At 39.9% G+C, this 17,091-nt stretch overlaps 2 protein-coding genes and 1 non-coding gene across 4 annotated transcripts; 1 reads left to right on the forward strand and 2 right to left on the reverse strand.

Moving 5' to 3' along the window:
- Window positions 1–1,395: 1,395 nt before the first annotated feature.
- ankrd16 (ankyrin repeat domain 16) lies at window positions 1,396–6,402 on the reverse strand. Of its 2 annotated transcripts, XM_068717083.1 has the most exons (8): window positions 5,919–6,402; window positions 4,603–4,823; window positions 4,463–4,505; window positions 3,173–3,281; window positions 2,916–3,077; window positions 2,307–2,385; window positions 1,974–2,009; window positions 1,579–1,667 (listed from the first exon to the last, which is right to left on the reverse strand). In XM_068717083.1, the coding sequence occupies exons 1-7, from the start codon at window positions 6,254–6,256 to the stop codon at window positions 2,005–2,007; spliced, it is 957 nt and encodes a 318-aa protein (XP_068573184.1). In that variant the 5' UTR covers window positions 6,257–6,402; the 3' UTR covers window positions 1,579–1,667; window positions 1,974–2,004. The 2 variants fall into 2 exon arrangements, with proteins under 2 accessions (XP_068573183.1, XP_068573184.1); XM_068717082.1 differs by lacking the exon at window positions 1,974–2,009 and having other exon boundaries at window positions 1,396–1,667; window positions 5,919–6,401.
- trnay-gua (transfer RNA tyrosine (anticodon GUA)) lies at window positions 5,720–5,807 on the reverse strand. The gene is given in 2 exon segments: window positions 5,720–5,755; window positions 5,771–5,807. It is a non-coding gene; the product is annotated as a tRNA-Tyr (tRNA).
- A 953-nt stretch (window positions 6,403–7,355) lies between the features above and the next one.
- Window positions 7,356–16,826, forward strand: glt8d2 (glycosyltransferase 8 domain containing 2). The gene is made up of 10 exons (XM_068716739.1): window positions 7,356–7,439; window positions 9,821–9,864; window positions 11,671–11,763; window positions 12,177–12,393; window positions 12,531–12,648; window positions 12,789–12,873; window positions 13,633–13,745; window positions 14,066–14,232; window positions 14,865–14,977; window positions 15,382–16,826. Exons 2-10 carry the CDS (start codon window positions 9,846–9,848, stop codon window positions 15,558–15,560), a joined length of 1,104 nt encoding a protein of 367 aa, XP_068572840.1. The 5' UTR covers window positions 7,356–7,439; window positions 9,821–9,845; the 3' UTR covers window positions 15,561–16,826.
- The last annotated feature ends 265 nt before the right edge of the window (window positions 16,827–17,091 follow it).

The following is a 17,091-nucleotide window of genomic DNA, read 5'->3' on the forward strand; positions in this document are numbered from 1 at the left end:
TGGGAAAGTCAAAGGAGCTCAGCATGAATCTGAAAAAGCGAATCATTGACTTGAACAAGTCAGGAAAGTCACTTGGAGCCATTTCAAAGCAGCTGCAGGTCCCAAGAGCAACAGTGCAAACAATTGTTTGTAAGTATAAAGTGCACGGCACTGTTTTGTCACTGCCACGATCAGGAAGAAAACGCAAGCTATCACCTGCTGCTGAGAGAAAATTGGTCAGGAGGGTGAAGAGTCAACCGAGAACTGTCAAGCACGGTGGTGGTAGTATTATGCTGTGGGGCTGTTTTGCTGCCAATGGAACTGGTGCTTTACAGAGTGTAAATGGGATAATGAAGAAGGAGGATTACCTTTCAAATTCTTCATGATAACCTAAAATCATCAGCCCGAAGGTTGGGTCTTGGGCGCAGTTGGGTGTTCTAACAGGACAATGACCCCAAACACACATCAAAAGTGGTAATGGAATGGCTAAATCAGGCTAGAATTAGGGTTTTAGAATGGCCTTCCCAAAGTCCTGACTTAAATCCCATTGAGAACATGTGGGCAATGCTGAAGAAACAAGTCCATGTCAGAAAGCCATCAAATTTAACTGAACTGCACCAATTCTGTCAAGAGGAGTGGTCAAAGATTCAACGAGAAGCTTGCCAGAAGCTTGTGGATGGCTACCAAAAGCACCTAATTGAAGTGAAAATGGCCAAGGGACATGTAACCAAATATTAGCACTGCTGTATGTATATCTTTGACCCAGCAGATTTGATCACTTTTTCTGTTAACACATAAAGTCATGAAAGAACCAAACTTCATGAATGTTTTTTGTGACAAAGAAGTATCTGTTCCAATCACTCAGAGAAAAATCAGAGTTGTAGAAATAACAGGGAAACTCAAGAGAGCCATGACATTATGTTCTTTACAAGTGTATGTAAACTTTTGACCACAACTGTACAACACATTTACAGGGATAGACCGGTTTTGACAAACGGGTCCTTCATGCAAACTAATGCACAACAGCCGACGGAAAAAACGAGAGAATTCTCAGAGGTGGTTGCTAATGGTTCAAGCTTAAGTTTTGTTTTGCGTCTGACATAACAGCAACAATTGTACAAAATAGACAGGCAGGTGTGGAATACACAAGGCCTTTGTTCAATCAGGTCTACACTTCGTAGCGTTCTCTAAACAAGATACTTACTCCGATGTGGCAGAGCGGCCGGCCTCTTGGCACAAACACCATTATGACTTTTAAAGGGTTTTTTTGGAGGCACTTTTCAAGTTATAGCAGTCTAATTCAAGCTAGAGCATGAAAGTCAGGTCTGATGTAAATATAAGACACTAAAGCAAGACTTTTATTCAACTCAATGAGATTAAAGTCCCCAAATTCTGTGACTCAAGAATACAACACAGTACACGTTCAGATTTATTACACCATAAATTGATTTAATCACATTAAAGGTGTCAGGTTCTTTTCTCTACTTAAATCACACATCTGCATCCTGTACCACAAACGCTATGTTATGATGGGTCTGGTAGGCCACATTCAAACACTCGCACTACGTCTGGTTTTCTGGCATGCTGCATTGCTGTTGTGCCACATGCGTCCTCTGAGTCTTTGAGTCCGAGCTGCAGGAGAGTCCTGGTGGCGTCCGCGTGCTGCCCGATGCAGGCCATGTGAAGAGCTGGGGAAGAGAGGAGAACAGAAGGGGATTTTTGACCCTCCAGGGTGGTTTTATTTTGATAACCATGTCAAGCTATTTCTTGCTGGTGCATTCAAGTTGTGCAGGAAGGTTTCTTCATCAAAAACTGGAGACTATTCTTTTCATAGCCTCCATATTCATTTCCTCAGGATTCGATTTTGGGACAACACAGCACTTGAATAAAATGCTCTTGAGCTGTTTATCTAATATTTTCATAGTGTTCTTAAATTAAATCAAAATCAAATGTTCTTATATGAAATGTAACCAATAGTGAAAAGGACACAATACCTTCAAATCTTCTTTTCAAGTTATCACCACCTTATCCTCAAAATGACATGAAGCAGATGAGTTTGACTGTGAAAGCCTAATTTAATAATACTTAAGCGTGCTGTTCTCTAAACTTGAACTTTCATCGTTGGTTATTTAGCCTTGAATAATAATATATATATATATATATATATATATATATATATATATATATATATATATATATATATATATATATATATATATAAGATTTGAAACCACATTTCCGGGGGCTTTAATTTTGTTCAGAACAAAAGGGACACCGCAGCAGAGCTGCAGTGCCAAACCCAGCATGGAGTGTGATACACTGCTTACCAGTTCTTCCCTTTTTGTCCCGAACGTGAAGATCTGCCCCCAGCTCCAGTAGAGTTTGTATAGTGGATGTGTGGCCCTCCTGGAAAGCACAGATTGAAATGAGGAAGGAGAGTTTAAGGTGTGTTTGTGAATATTCCCATATTGTAATCATACTACTGGCACTATTCTGTATAAACCACACCTATGGCATCAGTTATAGAGTTTGATAGATAATATCACATATGCTACTTCTATCACACAAAATACAGCAATGATTTGATGACTATTAATCTGTGTAATCAAGAGCTATGACCTCCTCTTCCTTCATGTTAACTGCTAGTGACTCTTTTAGGTGTGTATTACCAAACACACACAGACAGACAGACAGACAGACAGACAGACAGACAGACACACACACAGTGAGATGTAGATCATCATCTCACCGTGAATGCAGTGAGGCCAGTTGTTTTTGGTGTTACAGCTGACTCAATATATGGATGTATTTTGTATTTAAATTTTAATTTCCTTTTCTTTCACATGATTTGTGCTACTCCACAATCTTTCCATGTATCTCTTAGCAACTGCAGAAGTATCCCTTTAAAGTACGAGTACCCCAGTCACTGATCCAACCTTTGCAGCGTAATGCAGGGCAGTGAGCTGGATGTCGGTGGCTCTCTGATTCACATCTACGTTTAAGCCCCGCACCAGGAACCGCAGCGCCTCCTCCTGGCCGGTGACGGCGACCTGGTGCACCGCCTGAGCCCCAAGTATGTCAGCCGCTGTTGGAGACGCCTACAGCACACACAAGTCACGTTGTGACAGTGCACGTAAATACCTCAATTTCTAGAAAAGCTGAAGCGTTATTGAACTGAAACGTCTTATTCTACCTGGTGTTTCTCTAGAAGCAGCCGGGCCACAGAAATGTGTCCGTTCCTGACGGCATCCATGAAAGGAGTGACTCCACAGCTGTCAGTGCAGCCCGGGGCGTAGCCACATCTGGAAGAGGACCAGGTGAAGGTGAGGGTCAGTCAGACATGGTTATCTGTGAATCATCATCAAGCTCAGAAAGTATGGAGCTACTGTATATTTATCCCACATATCAAATTAAGAGTGTGGACGTTGCAGTGTCTACAAACAGGATTGTAACCATCAGTCATCATATGTATATGATGTCATCATATATTCACCTTGGAAATAGTACTTACAAAACATTCTAGTCAAGCACACGGTATATTTTCACATTTACATTTTAGATTTTCAAATAAAGCTGAAAGCTCCACAATAAATGCACCTAGTAGGTTTTGTTTTTCACAGTGGATCACAAGAAAAAGCTGAGATAAACTTACAAACTAACTAACTAACCCTCTACCTGCCCTCCACCAAAACAGCAGGTGGACAAAGTGAAGCGTTTAACAACTGAAGAGCTCAAAGTCGAGAGCAAAACAGAGCTAAAGCGGCTAAAACACAACTCCAAATGAATGCTAATGTTGCTCCTTATCTGTTAGTTGTGCAAATGGGCAACTGTTTGCTCAACTTGAATTAGCGCCTCGCGGTTGCATGCCTCCGTCAACGTCAAGTTGCAGTTTACATCCATGTCTGTCCATAGTGTCATCATTTTATCCTATTAAGACATTACATTACAGTAATTTAGCAGACGCTTTTATCCAAAGCGACTTAGATTAAGTGCATTCAACATAGGTATTCAAGAGAACTACTAGTCACCAGAAGTCATAAGTGCATCTCCTTTTTTAAACAAGCATCTAAGAGCATGACCCAGAGCAAAACCCAGAGCCAAAGTACAGTGCAGAAACAAACAAAAACAACAAGTGCAACAAAGTAATACGAATACAATAAGTGCAACAAACTAGTATGAATACAATAAGTACTAAGTGGAAGGCTCAGGGTAGCACTTCCTGAAGAGGTGAGTTTTCAGCCTGCGCTGAAAGATGGGCAGCGACTCTTTCACACAAAAGACATTTGTGTGAAATCATATGCGTTCTCGAGTTATGACCAAAAAATTATAATCAGTCCAGCCACGGCTGTAGCCAGCATGGAGGTATAAAAAGAAAATAATTAATATTCTAAAAGATCACAGTGTTTCCAGAGCTTAGTGAAACATTTCACAAACTGGACTTTCCATGCGATGTGTTTCGGGGATGTACAAATGTCCAACCTACCTCTCCAGCAAGATCCTAACAACCTCCTCACAGCCGTGCATCGCTGGAAGAGACAGAGAGAGTGCTGATATAGTCTGAGGATGAACACAAGACGTCCCTCACACATCACGTATCCGTGGGGATGGTGAGGGATGCTTTACCTGCAGTGTGCAGTGGAGTCCTGCACGTCTTGCTCTCCGTCCTCCAGACGTCCGGCGCGGCAACAAGCAGGTGCTGGACGATCAGGGGATCGCCTTCCCTGCAGGCGATGTGGAAGGAGTTCCAGCCGTCCTTGTTTTTCAGCGCAGGGTCGGCACCGTGGCCCAGCAGCTCCCGGATCACGCCGAGGTTTCTCCGGGTGCAGGCCATCATCAGGGGAGTCCTGAGAGAGAAGAGGCAACACTGACGTCTACTCTGACCAAGTGAAATCTATGTTGGCAGTCACATAACAAGCTCACATGCCAATAAACAGTGGCATTTATTCAAGGCAGTTTTCAGGGATACATAGTAAACATATATAATTAAAAGGATTATTAAACATTATATCAGGGAAATAATACTTGCAAATAGAAGAAATTACATTCAAAATTGTAAATAGTTCACAGTAAATGATCAAATCTGTCCTTTTACATCTTTAATTAAACTATTCAACTAGGCACCATCAAATGAACTGTACAGCGTTTGAAATCCTCACCTTCACAGTTCTTAAATCATGTCATCGAAAATGTAATTGTGCATTAGCTCTAATAATAATAATAATAATAATAAGTGATTAGGCCCACTTTGTGTCCCTCGTGTATGAAGATTAAACTTTTCTCTGTTTTTTTTACAATGCAGTTAAAATATGTTATTACACATCAAAATACAAAAAGATATATATGTATGATTTTAGAACCTTTACTTTTATTTTACACATTTGTTTCTTTTGTTGAGGCATTGTACATCGATCAAGGAAAAAGTCACAACTTGGAAGACTGGTTTAAAACTGTTTTTATTGTGCAAGGCCAAGAAATACTTTTTGATGCAGATGGACGGGAGAGTGTTTGGGGCTTCTGGAAATACCTTTATGACACAGCTTTTAGGCTTTGTCTTGGACAAAATAGATTTTTAGTTTTTTAGTAGTTGAATGTAACCATACCACATGAGATGGACAAATTGGGCTTGTAATCGTTAAACCGACAGTTTCTGGATCATTGTTCTCTCGGAGAGAGTTTCGTAAATAATATTAAGATAACGATATGAAGCCTCTATATTTAATTGAGTACAACAAAAAGTATCTCCTTCGAGCCGGATTCGAACCAGCGACCTAAGGATTTCAGCATGTTGCCTCTACAGTCCTCCGCTCTACCAACTGAGCTATCGAAGGGAGATGACAACTACTGCAGGACAGTTTGTTTTTAAAGCCAGAAGAGGGCACCACATGCGTACGCGATCATTCGGTGTTTAATTGTAACCAGGTCGATATCGTCAGACTCACCAGTCCGCTTTCTTCAAGCTGTCCACCGTGGCTCCTTCCCGGAGCAGGTAGCTAACACAAGCCTGGTGGCTCATAGAAGCAGCTTCGTGCAGCGGCCTCTTGTAGTCGTTGTTGTACACATCCACATCCGCGCCTATCCGCTGTACTAGATACTCCACAATGTCCAGGTGTCCCTTTCTGGCAGCGTAGTGCAGCAGGGTGTCCCCTGACCGACCAAAGTGTTTACTGCCGACAGTCTGAACCTCCGCCGAACCACCTAATGATACGAGTTTCTCCAGAGAGCTTAACGGTCCCTCCTGAGCGAGCTTCACCAGCAGTTTACACGTGTTTTCGTCCATGTTGGGTGGAGGTTAACGGCTGCAGCAGGAACACAAAGTCAATGTAATAGTCAAGATGACAAGTTAGCTGGGCTTCTTGAAGACATGCTGCAGAGAGCTGTTTAGGTTGTTTTCGCAGAGTAGCAAACAGTTACGTGGCCAACCATGACCTTACACTGTTAATATCTGTCCATATATGAGGCAACAAAAAGGACAAGGATTATAATATAATAAATGTGTAATTTGTTAACATTTGGCGCCAATCGCCTTCCGTCGGAATGCTCACAGATACGAATTCTACATTTAAAAACATTACTTTAAGTTTAAACTAAATACAAATGTTCCGTTCTTGAGGCAAGACGCTTAATGGCCTTAATACATGATTATAATTGAATCATTTAAACATTATTCATGGTCAGCAAATATTTATAGATCAATATCGTTAATATCCACAGGCCTAACAAATGTGACAACTCAAACTGTTGAAGAAGGAATAAACTTTAGTCGTCCTTTCCAACACAGCGACACGCTGGCCTTTTAGGGAAATGTAGTTTTTGTGAAGAATTGCGATTTGGCTCACTAAAACACCTCTACCTGTTTTAAATCAGTTATTTCAGACAGGATATGACTTTAAAGGTGGTTTGCCCAGTTTTAGATTAATAAATACCACTTTAAGTACATGGCTCAGCCCGCTGGTTAGAATAGATTTGTTTTCCTCACTTAGTACTAGTTAAGTAGGGTAGTAAGCCTTGAGCAAGATATTTAAAAAATAAACTAACCTCCAGGGCTCCGTATGTTATGCAGAAATACATTTTCCAGTATAATTTTTGCTAAACATACGGAGCCCCAACAATCACACTTTTCTCCTCCATGAATTGGGGAGAGCAGGGCTCATCCATTTTCTGGCTAAATGACAGCGAGGAATCAGAGCGCTGGTGAACAAGATGAGTCCCATCTGGAAGGAAGAAGGAGAGAGAGAGAGAGAGAGAGAGAGAGAGAGAGAGAGAGAGAGAGAGAGAGAGAGAGAGAGAGAGAGAGAGAGAGAGAGAGAGAGAGAGAGAGAGAGAGAGAGAGAGAGAGAGAGAGAGAGAGAGAAAAAAAAGTGGGATTGTTGGTGAGGGTGAGGGTGAGTCTCAGTCCTCAGAGGTTTTACAACATGGACCATGAACATCAGGAATGAGACTGATCACCGTCTTTATTTCTGGTAAGTATAGGCTGCATTTGTGACATTTTAAATGTGCTTTAAATTGTGCTACATGACTCATAAGGTACATATCGAACCAACAGGGACACACCTCCTCCATTTATCTCTGACTTCCACAGTGCATGTTCACTAATATAATGCACTTTTTGCCTGTATATGTATGTTGTATATTGTGAAGTATGATTTGTGCATTTTGTGGTATGTATGCAACCCTGTTGTATTTGTTATACGAGAGAACCTTTTGTCCTGCCACACTGGAAAAAATATCTATCTTTCCAAAAAAAAGTGTTTACCTTTAATACCAAGTGAAAGAAAATCTGTAAATGCGTAATGCATGACCCAGTTTGCCATTGTGTCAATGCAATTCAATTTTTTTTTTGGAACTAGGGTTTGTTTTTTAATACTGTAGTAGGCCTTGAGGGAAATGATTTGCCTCATTTAGGCTCGTTTCAAAATATGTTTTTTAGAAAATTCGCTCAAAATGATTTAACTCCACAAAAAGTTACAGACATTTTCTTTATTGTGAGTCCTGAAAAAGTTAACCGCTTCACCCAGGTTAGGAATTTTTTGCAGTGTGATGACTTAAGTGGTATGGTTTGCACCCCCAACCCCCACCCCCTGAGAGTTTGCATGTAACTGTGTGTCTGGATTCCACACAGTTACAACCTCAGAAGCTAGTTGCTACATTTAAAAAAAAAAAAATCCCACCTCCCAATTCCTCGATGATGCCTTGAAGAAGCCATTTAAGGAAAATAATATAATGTAAGAGTTCATATTTGGTGCTACAATTATGCAAAAACATTGACAATGTGACTTTAAATGCATTAAGATTCAAGAACACATTGAATGTAAGCACAATGCATTGTAATTTGGAAAGTCTTGAGTGGATTACCATGCTGGCCAGAGGCAGCGTGTGAGGCAGTTTAGTATCTGGAGCTAATCAGGTCCAGATGTTTGGGGCTGCTCTAAACAGTGACAAATAAACCAGAAACAAATGCATGACACAAACTGCACGCCCTGTCCTCGTTCGGTTAGAGTCTGCAGGTTTCTGAGGAAGTACTGAAACATGAAAAGCAGACAGAGTCACTACTGCTGGTGTGAAACTGATGAACAACTTAAAAGTGTTCTGTTTCCTGCCCAGGGCTCGCCACTTCACGGCGAATGCACAAATTAAGAGTTGCACGAGTTGACGATTCAAAGAGGATGGAGAGGGGGGGAATAAAAGGAGGGTTTTTAAGCTGTTGGACAGTTAAGATGAGCGTTTTGTTGTGTGTTGTGAAAGTACTTCTATTCTGTAGTTATATAAAAGTTCAAAAAGCTGGAAGGCAAACATATTCCTCGAAGAAGCCGTGGCACCAGGAAGGAAGGAAGTGGTGGAAGGTTTTGGACAAGCACAGCCCCATGTGTCCTCCAGTGTCTCCTGGCTTTGGGCCTCGGAGACTTTACTGCAGGTCCGGTCACTATGGTAGTTTGTATCAGTCACAAACACATCTGTGTAAGACATGTGGCATTTCTGTGTGCGTTTATTTTCATATTTTACTGATTTGTCTTTGTGTTAAGTGTTCAATGTGACCATCCTCAACATGTCTTAATCAATTCCAGCAATATGAGGGCCATAAAGTGGTTACACAACTCTTGAGATTGACAAAAATACTCTGAATGTGACCACACTGTTCTCCATGAATGAAAGAACCTGGAACTCCTCTCTGCATTTGTTCAATGCATCATACACTATAAAACTACCACAACTGTTGCATACCAGCAATAGGCCCTTTCCACAGCAGTCATTTTGACAGGTCATTGGTTGGCCCCGTTCCATTTAGGGCCCAAGTATTGTGCATGCTTGCTGACCGGAAATGGCGGCCAAGAATGGGACCGTGATAAATCAATTAAACCTGTTTAACCTGCTATAAAATCTCAAAATGGCTGCGGTTGCTCCGGTGAACTCTGCACTATACTAATAAAAGTTAAGTACCTATATTGTCAGATAGAAGCCATCAGTTTTGTTTAGGTTACATTAGCAGTCTGTAATTATATGGCACCACAAACTAAGACACCGCTAGCTAGCTGCCGTTGCCGCTGTTAGCTAGCTCATCATTTTCGGTGAGTACACAGCAGCTATTGGAGACAACGCTACCCTGTCGAAATTCACACACTACGCAAGTAACGACATAGTGTACACAGTGTACTACATGGAAGTGTACTGGCAGAAGTTCTTCCTGGTTTGAGAGAAACATTTTGGATTGGGAGGAACTTCCTTTGCCAATGAAAGAAATGTACGGCACAAAGACGAGAGGGTACTTACTGCAGCACTCTATTTCATTTTTTTACCTCCTCTTGAGTGACTAAATAGCTCTCTTTATCTCTGTATGTGTTTGCAGATGTTGCTGAAAGCAAGCATGAAATATGAGTCTCCTGAGAAAAAGTAAGTAAAAAACAAATTGTAATACAAATGTAATTGTGGCTGATTTATGGTCTCGGGTTCTATAATTCGACATGAAATCTTCCTGTTGATGGACAGTAACAATAGACAGACTCATATTAACAATAGCATCAGTATTACTTTGTGCAAAGGCCAGTGAGGAAACCCCCATATTTCTCTCAAGGGAAGCATCCAGCTTCCATGCACGTGCACCAAATGTGTGTGTGTGTGTGTGTGTGTGTGTGTGTGTGCTGCGGGAGGGTTGATGAGGTAACCAGATGTCAGGCTGTAATGAGTTAAAATGTAGGATTCCATCTAGTGTGTGAACAGCAATTTGGACGGAAAGCAAAATGCAAAATGTCCACCCAACATTGTTAAAGCCCTAAATCTTTACCTCCACCCCTGCTTTTGAGGAATTTATCTGCCTTTTGGGTGTATGTCTCATTTTTAACTGTACATCAAAAAGTACATATGTGCAATCCTTGATCTGGGTCAGCAAGTCCTGAATATTAGAGTGTAAAACTGCTGCTACTGTGCAGAAGTAGTTATGGCACCTGGATGAGCAGCCATACATGATAAAAGTGGCTGTTAACTGGTTGCAGGTGGGTATTCAACCCTCCTTTCTCTCAGGTCTGCGTGACTACAGCTGGTGTTCAACTTTAGAGGTGAAACACAATGTGTATTTCTGCTGCAATGAGAAGACAACAATACAGTGAAATGTCAACACTTTCTTTATAGGAATAGTTTGACATATTATTTTTCTTGCTGTGAGTTTGAGAAGATCGAACAGTCTCATTTTCTGTTAAGTATGGTGCTGACGAGAGGCAATTAGCATAGGGTAACGGCTAACATATGAGCATATGTGAAGTTCACTAATTAACATATTTTCATTTGTTTAATCCGTACTCAAACTGAACAAATTTTTTTATTTTTACAGGGAATTACAGGCTGTGTAAATATGTCTTGAAGAGCAACCATCTAGCTAGGCTAGCTTGGACCATGGAGGCCAGAAGCAGTTTTTTTCTGTTTGAGTACAGATTAAAGAAATACAATGCAACTTATTAATTAGTGAGCTTTGGATGTCTTGGAATGTGTATTATCACCTTTGGACAGAGCCAAGTTAGCTGTTTCCTTTTGCTTCCAGTCTTTACATTATGCTAAGCTAAGCTAAGATAAGCTAAGTCCTAGCTTGACTCATGAGAGTGGTATCAACCCTTCCCAGCAGGAAATGAAAAAGTGTTTTTCCGCAAAATGTCAAACTATTCCTTTATGTCATTTTGGTTTCTTGGTCGGACAAAAGAAGCACTATGAAGTCATCAGCTTGGGCTTTGTCACCCACAATAGGCATTTTTCATTGTTATTCAAAATGTTCCATTAAAAATGAAAAAAGAAGAGATTGCTAAATAAAAATGAATCATAAAGTGCTGGAGGGAGGAGGCCTAAAACCCAGAAATGAGTCAGTATTTTTGCTCTTCCGATTCCCTTGTTTCAAAGTCCTTTTGTTCGATGATATAACTCATTAGTAATCAATAAATACCTCTCTTGGGAATTTTAAACGTTTTACGTGTCTTAGAAAAGGAGGTTGCTAACAAGTGGCTAAATGAAACTACGAAACATCATCAAGCCAAACACTAGTCCTCCTTTAGCTTAGTGGGGGTGATGCCACATCATGTGACCGCAGTGTGGAGCGTTTATAGCCCGACATTAGCGTTTTACTTCTGGAGATTGCATTCACGCTTCATAAATCATAAAAGCGGTGTTCATTTGTGAAGATGATCTTGCTGACTCCCGCCTCTCCCTGTGTTTCAGTTAACCGGGCCCTCCTGGTGCTGCTGGTGCTGATGGTGGGTCTCCTCCTGCACAGTACAGTGCTCAGAGCCTCCACTCGGCCCAAACTCTCAGGTACACCCAGACAGGCTTTATTCAAGTCTGTACAGAGCACATTCAATCGTGTGAAAACATTAAAGGAGCATTGTGTGTGAATAGAAAACCAGATATATCTTATTCCTCTGTGCCATGGAGGCCCATTGTTCAAAAAACTATTAAAAACACATCAATGAGCCACACTGTTGCATTGGGTGACATATTCCTACATTACCATGAACACACACGGCAGTTTATTTTGACTAAATCCAACTTAAATCGTCCTGGTGCCACAAAAACTCACAAGAGCAACACATGTGTATCAATGCGCAGCTGAAAATAGTCCCCAACAAATGCACTAGTTACTCTTCTTTGAGTGACATTTGTTAAAAACTACAGTGACCGGCTGTTTTAGGAGATTACTGAGCAGTTGTTTGAGAATTCTCTCTCAGATCACTGGAAGAACCTCAGAAGCGCAGCGCGACTTCCCGCAGCGCGAGTTCCCGCAGCGAGAGTGTCAGAGGAGGAGAATGTCGTCCCCGTCGTGATATGCGCATCGGAGGAGCGCATCGGTGCAACCATGGCGGTCATCAACAGCATCTACAGCAACACAGACGCCAGTGTGTTCTTCTATATTGTCACTCTTCGTGAAGCCGTGAAACTGACGAGGTTTGTCACTTGTACAGAAGTGTAGAGAATCTTTAATTGTCAATGTTTTTTTGGGGGGGCCGCCTGACACCCCAGTATTATTGCCTATACTCATGATTTTTTAATTACCCAGTTTTTCTTTCCTCGCGTCTTCCCAGACAGTACATAGTGAAGACTAAACTGAAAGGCATCAAATATAAGATATTGGAATTCAACCCCATGGTTCTGAAAGGAAAAGTGAAGCCAGATTCCTCTCGACCCGAACTGCTACATCCAGTGAGTTCTGGGTTTGCCTTTGTTCATGTAACAACACATACGATACACATGCACAGATGAAGCTCCAACGTGCGCTACCCCACAAGCTGAATGTTACGTCACAAAGATGCAACAATAATAACATCTGTTTTGTTTTGCAGCTCAACTTTGTGCGCTTTTACCTGCCCCTGCTTGACATCAACCATAAGAGGGTGATATACTTAGACGATGATGTCATTGTGCAGGGTACGTGTGTGGTCACGGTAGGAAGGAATCCATGCATCCTTCAGATTAAATGGTTTTAAGGTTGGCCTAGTGATAAAACTGACTTTATGTTTAGGTTACAGCAGCACAGGTTTTTAAAAAAGGAAGAGATTAATGAAATTAGAGATGTGACATTAAAAAGCTAAAATATATATATTGCAATACCTAACACTTTATTAGTATTTGTTAAAAGAGAGTCCATTAGTGTGACTTCAGCATGATGTGTTAACTATACTATAAACATATAGGTATAGGTATGAATAATAAGTATAACATACATAATGATATAATTAAGTATATAATGTTAATATATGTACAGTTTGTGTAATATTCAAACACTATAAATTATTAATCCAACACTAGGAAGTACATATAATAGAAATCCAAGCGAATACACTATTATAAAAGCACAATAACAATGAAGTAGTAATATAGTATTGTTATATATTGATATACATACCATAATCAAACGTTTTATGATTACAATTTCTCATTGATGAATCCACACATTTGACATTTTTTAAATTGATTTTGTATCAATTATGTCTTCATGCAGTGAGACTGAAATAAGCAATATTACCTCATTTCATACAGAGGTGGGCGACAGTGGTGTAACAGTTATATATATATATATATATATATATATATATATATATATATATATATATATATATATATATATATATATATATATAATATGTGTATGTGTTGTACCACTTACAGTCTTTTCATGCTTCTCAGGCGACATCAAGGATCTGTTCAATATGAAACTGAAGCCGGGTCATGCTGCTGCTTTCTCCACCGACTGCGACCTACCCTCCACACATGAGATGGTGCGCAGCATCGGCATGCAGGTGGATGTTTATGTCTTTTATCATATTGTATCATAATCACTTTGACCATTAACCCGCCAGTGTGAAGAGGCATTGTAATGGCTGTTTGATAATCAAAAAGGTGAGTCGGTCCACTTTTGGCCTTTTTGGCTAGTGTCATTAAAAAGAAGTATGCAGTGCAAGATGCATCATTTTTTATTAATGCCAATCGTTGTCAACTCACAACTACAGGGTCTTCAGTTTGGACCATTAGAGGAATTGATACTGAAAGTTATATTCCTTTGAAAAGACACGTTGGTTTATTGAAATATGGCGTCCTCTCTTCTGAGCTTGTCCCCTAGACAACCTACATGGGCTTCCTGGACTATAGGAAAGAGGAAGTTAGAGACCTGGGCATCGATCCCAGAGAGTGCTCTTTCAACCCTGGAGTGTTTGTGGCAGATGTCAGCGAATGGAAGAAACAGAAGATCACCAAACAGTTGGAGAAATGGATGGAGGAGAATTTCAGGTACGCAGTGACCATCAGTTTTTGGAAACCCTTACATTGCATTTTGTAACATGTCCAGCTCAAAGATGAAGCTGTGGGGTAAAACAGTAGCAAAAACAACACTGTGATTTGATTGGCAAAGGAGAAATATATGAAAACAATAGAATATTTATAAAACCACAAACTACATGCAATGTTCAGATTACGAAGAAAATGTCTTGAGTGTGCAGAAGTGGAAGAGCAAAGTAAAAATGTTGTTATTGGAAGGCAAAATGGCAACAAATATGGAATAAAATAGAATATTTTGTTCAATAAAAACATGTTGTGAATTTAAGAAATGATTACATCTATATTTTTTTTTCACATTTGGATTTTTAACGTGCCTGTTAATTTATTGGAATATTGCTATCATTTATGATATTATAATTGTTCCGTCTCTCATTTTATTGCACATTGGCTGATGTCAAGCACTTTGAACTGCATTTCACGTGTGTAGGCTATAACATAAATATACATTTTTACGTTTATATATATATATATATATATATATATATATATATATATATATATATATATATATATGTGTAAGTGTTACGAAGCAGTAGAAGCATCCGCCTGATCAGAAACCCTCTTCCTCCTTTCCTCTCCACCAGGCACAACATATACAGCAGTGCAATGGCAGGAGGCGTGGCGACTCCACCCATGCTAATAGTGTTTCATGACAAATACACAACACTGGACCCGTTGTGGCACGTCAGACACATGGGTAAGATCATCACTCCAGTTCATATACAGAATAATTTCAGTATTTATTGTTAAATGCCTAATTGCTGTGCTAATTGGAAGCTCGTTTTAGTATACAAAGTATAGAAAACACACTTCAACAAACAATATTAAGGTATTATAACCAAGCTTATCACAAATCAACCTACCATAGGGACAGGATACACAGAGAGGGCACTTATGTTACACATTGGTCTCAGCGCCAAACTAATAACAATACATTATAAACAAGATGAATGGAAATACAATAGTATTTAACATATTATTCAGACATAACTAATTACTTTTTACATTTAAATTAATTATGGCAAGTGATGTGAAGTGGAATCATTAAATATGCCACATACAGACATAGTCAATTTGAATTGAGCTTTCCTGTGTGTCCAGGCTGGAGTCCAGACGCCCGCTATTCAGAGAGCTTCCTACAGGAGGCGCACCTGCTGCACTGGAACGGTCCTTTTAAACCATGGCATTACCCTGCTGTTCACTTGGATCTGTGGGAGAGGTGGTTTATCCCAGACCCCTCCAGAAGGTTCTCCTTGGCACGACCTGAGAGCGACAGCTGAGGTCTGTGGGACATGGCGTGTCTTAGCCTCAGGTAGACATGAAGCATGTGAAGTTCAGGACTTAATTGAGCAGTGGTGGAAGGTGTACTGGCAAACGTGCAGAGAATGTAATGCAGAGGAATGCAATGCTCTATGTATTAAGCCTATGCTAAATACAGAAAATGTACCTAGTCTGTTATCTACAGCAAGTGATGGATACCTGTAAGATATTAGAATATAACTTCTAGGAATGTGTTGAAAGTGAAAATGAGAAACTCATAACACTGACTGACTGAGTTTAGAGTCTTTGTAAATTGTGTTAGGCAAGAGAAAATGTCTTTCTATACGAACCTGAAATAAATCTTCAGAACTCAAATTTTTAGTCTCATCTTTGCTGGGACTTTGATGCTTCAAATAAGGCATTGCAATCTTGAGGTAATACATGACTGTGTCCTGTTACTACAGATATATTACTGATCATTTGGCATGACATTGTTGAGACAGGAAATGATACCAGCAAACTAGTGACATTCACATCAGCCGCAGTTTTTTTTTTTTCACACTAATTGAGCCATGTAAGCACGCTAAGGTGCTAAACTAAAATATTGAACACGTTATATAACTTCTGAAACATTATACCTGCTAAACGTCAGCATCTTAGCATTGTCACTGTTAGCAGCATTGCCATGCGTTAGCATTTAGCTCAAATCCCTGCTGCTGTATAGCTTCCAGAGCTGCTAGCATGGCTGTAGACTCCTAATCTTGTCGCTATCAAATGTAATGAAAGGAGCTTCACTCACATATGCCTTATTACAAAACTCTGCAGCTATGTGGAGCTTTTATAGCCTCTTTTAGCTCATTTTTTTCTGTTTAGGCTAGTCTGCCCAACACCAAACATTAGACAAAGTAAGCTACTGGCTAAAGATACAGTAGAGAATCTAGCACCCTAAAACCCTAGACCCTGAAACTGTTTTAAACACTTATTCTGTGATGATGGTAAATATGTAAAATATAACAATGTAAAGAACCATTTCCAGGAGTGCCTTGGTTTAATTTGTCTGCAACAACGTCAAAATCTAACAAAATGTTAAGAGAATGAGATGAGTTTTAAAAAAAATCCCAGAAAGCAACTAATAAAAAAGACTTATTTTTGAAATATTGGACGTAAATTAATTAAGAAATAATTCTGCAACCTGTATGTCTCTCATTTTTATAATTTATAGAAACAAATAAAAACAAAATGGGACATTTTGTTTGGAATTTTTCTTGCATGTTGCAAGCACTGAACATTTTATATTAAAGCCTGAAATAAAGCATGTCTCTTTCACACTGATGAGCAGAAGAATTGCAATCATCATTTCTCAGCCATTGCTTCCATGAGCTGAACACCTCCAACATGGCCGCCAGAGGGCATGAAAGTCTAGAGAGGATCAAACAAATGACCTGTGTCAACTGCAGTTGTTTTTTGAATAATTTTGATAATTGTCATTGTATGTTCATTTTTGTTCGATTGTGTCACAGTTCAGCTTCCATACTCCCCTGTCACTCTGCA

Source organism: Cebidichthys violaceus, unplaced genomic scaffold (genome assembly GCF_023349555.1).
Source record: "Cebidichthys violaceus isolate CVI_PGR_0920_01 unplaced genomic scaffold, fCebVio1.0.p SCAF_21, whole genome shotgun sequence".
Lineage (NCBI taxonomy): Eukaryota > Metazoa > Chordata > Actinopteri > Perciformes > Stichaeidae > Cebidichthys > Cebidichthys violaceus.

Bases quoted from the DNA above. Each gene is read 5' to 3' on its own strand.
- ankrd16 (XM_068717082.1), bottom strand. From the start codon at position 6,256: ATGGACGAAAACACGTGTAAACTGCTGGTGAAGCTCGCTCAGGAGGGA. The intron at 3,282-4,462 runs GTAGGTTGGACA...GTCCTCTTCCAG, and splicing joins GTTAGGATCTTGCTGGAGAG to ATGTGGCTACGCCCCGGGCT. The intron at 1,668-2,306 runs GTAAGCAGTGTA...TCTCTTCCCCAG, and splicing joins GGACAAAAAGGGAAGAACTG to CTCTTCACATGGCCTGCATC.
- glt8d2 (XM_068716739.1), top strand. The intron at 12,649-12,788 runs GTGAGTTCTGGG...TTTGTTTTGCAG, and splicing joins GACCCGAACTGCTACATCCA to CTCAACTTTGTGCGCTTTTA. The intron at 14,233-14,864 runs GTACGCAGTGAC...CCTCTCCACCAG, and splicing joins TGGATGGAGGAGAATTTCAG to GCACAACATATACAGCAGTG.